Below are 1,222 nucleotides of genomic sequence, written 5' to 3'. Positions count from 1 at the left end.
ACACCAGCGTCTTACCACATGGCCACCACACCTCAATGACAATGAAAAGGGAACAAAAGTGATTCATGTGACTGTCAGTCATCGTCCTGTTTGACCGTCTCCTCTTCATGTCTAAGTAGAGACTGTGATTGATCACATCTGACAGATAATCACTGGTCAGTAATTGCTAGTAAAAGTTAATTAGTTATGTTTTGTAACAACACATTCTAAAACTATTCTGTAAATGAGATGGACCTTTTATTTCTTTACTAAATTTGTGGCATATTCATTGTAAACAAAACATTTTACCCATTAGTAAAATTTTTTAATTTTCAACACATAAATGGGGGATTCCTATTATAGGAATCCTTCTAGAAAAACAGCTAAAGAGCAAACTATCCTGGTGCTGTCATGTTTTAAAGTGGGATCTGTATTCAGGACACAGCTCCATCACTCATGGTGCTCAGTGTTGGTGGGATGTGGGCGGATCCCATGCTAATGAGCTCACACTCAGCAGCATACCAGTCTGTACAGAGGAGTGACTGAGCTCTGTTCAGCTTCTAGCTCACTTACATATTACCTGAAGTTTAAGGAGCCATGTGTGTGAGTCCAATGACAGATTCCAGTTTTAATGAACACCGTTAATGATGCTTAATAACTAAGCTCAAGTCTAACTTCCTGTCTTCTGTGCTCTCTTCTTCTTCTTCTTCTTCTCTTTACCTCGCTTCTGCCTCGACACAAATCTGTGTCCGTCCTCCAGCGGCCAAGTCCAGCCGTCTGTTCCAGAGTTTTCCCAAGGATCTGCTGCAGTCTCTGGCCGAGGAGAACATCACCTCCAACTTCCACAGCTGGAGTCTGTCCATTCAGGTATTTATCGCTCTTCTTCTTTGTTCCTCACTTTTTTTTCTCTGTTCTGTTCCATTGATTTTAAGTAAAACACTATGATGCAACAAACCTTCATGGAAAAACTAGATTGTTCCTCCCCTGCGCATCTTTAGTCTGATTGGCCAACACATCACTGACAGCACTGTGCCCACAGACATCATGTTGTATCCCAGAACATATTGAAGCAGACTGAGCAGATCACATCAATCCCTTAAGTCTTATTTGACTTTATCTACTCTTTTCACATTCACTGTCTAAGGGACTCCAGTAGAGTTTAAAGGCACAGTTGGGGTTTGAACCCTTCAGCTTTGGTTTATGAGACCAATACTTTACCACCACACCTCCACAAGAGTGACTG

General features: G+C 41.6%; 1 protein-coding gene and 1 non-coding gene across 2 annotated transcripts in view; one reads left to right on the top strand and one right to left on the bottom strand.

Moving 5' to 3' along the window:
• Positions 1–324: 324 nt before the first annotated feature.
• Positions 325–379, bottom strand: LOC111668505 (U7 small nuclear RNA). Its single transcript, XR_002761733.1, has one exon. It is a non-coding gene; the product is annotated as a U7 small nuclear RNA (small nuclear RNA).
• A 263-nt stretch (positions 380–642) lies between these two features.
• Positions 643–1,222, top strand: part of LOC111668504 (gamma-glutamyl hydrolase-like) — a gene marked incomplete at its 5' end in the record, with an annotated part of 6,662 nt that continues 6,082 nt past the window's right edge. The window contains one exon of the mRNA XM_023424549.2: positions 643–846. Coding sequence (XP_023280317.1) covers positions 643–846 — 204 coding nt within the window. The remainder of the gene's footprint in view (positions 847–1,222) is intronic.

The sequence above is a fragment of the Seriola lalandi genome, unplaced genomic scaffold (genome assembly GCF_002814215.2).
Source record: "Seriola lalandi dorsalis isolate HSWRI2012SDOR001 ecotype SW California unplaced genomic scaffold, Sedor1 jcf7180002054738, whole genome shotgun sequence".
Lineage (NCBI taxonomy): Eukaryota > Metazoa > Chordata > Actinopteri > Carangiformes > Carangidae > Seriola > Seriola lalandi.
Note: the sequence above shows the minus strand (reverse complement) of the source record. Positions and strands in the feature narration are given on the sequence as shown.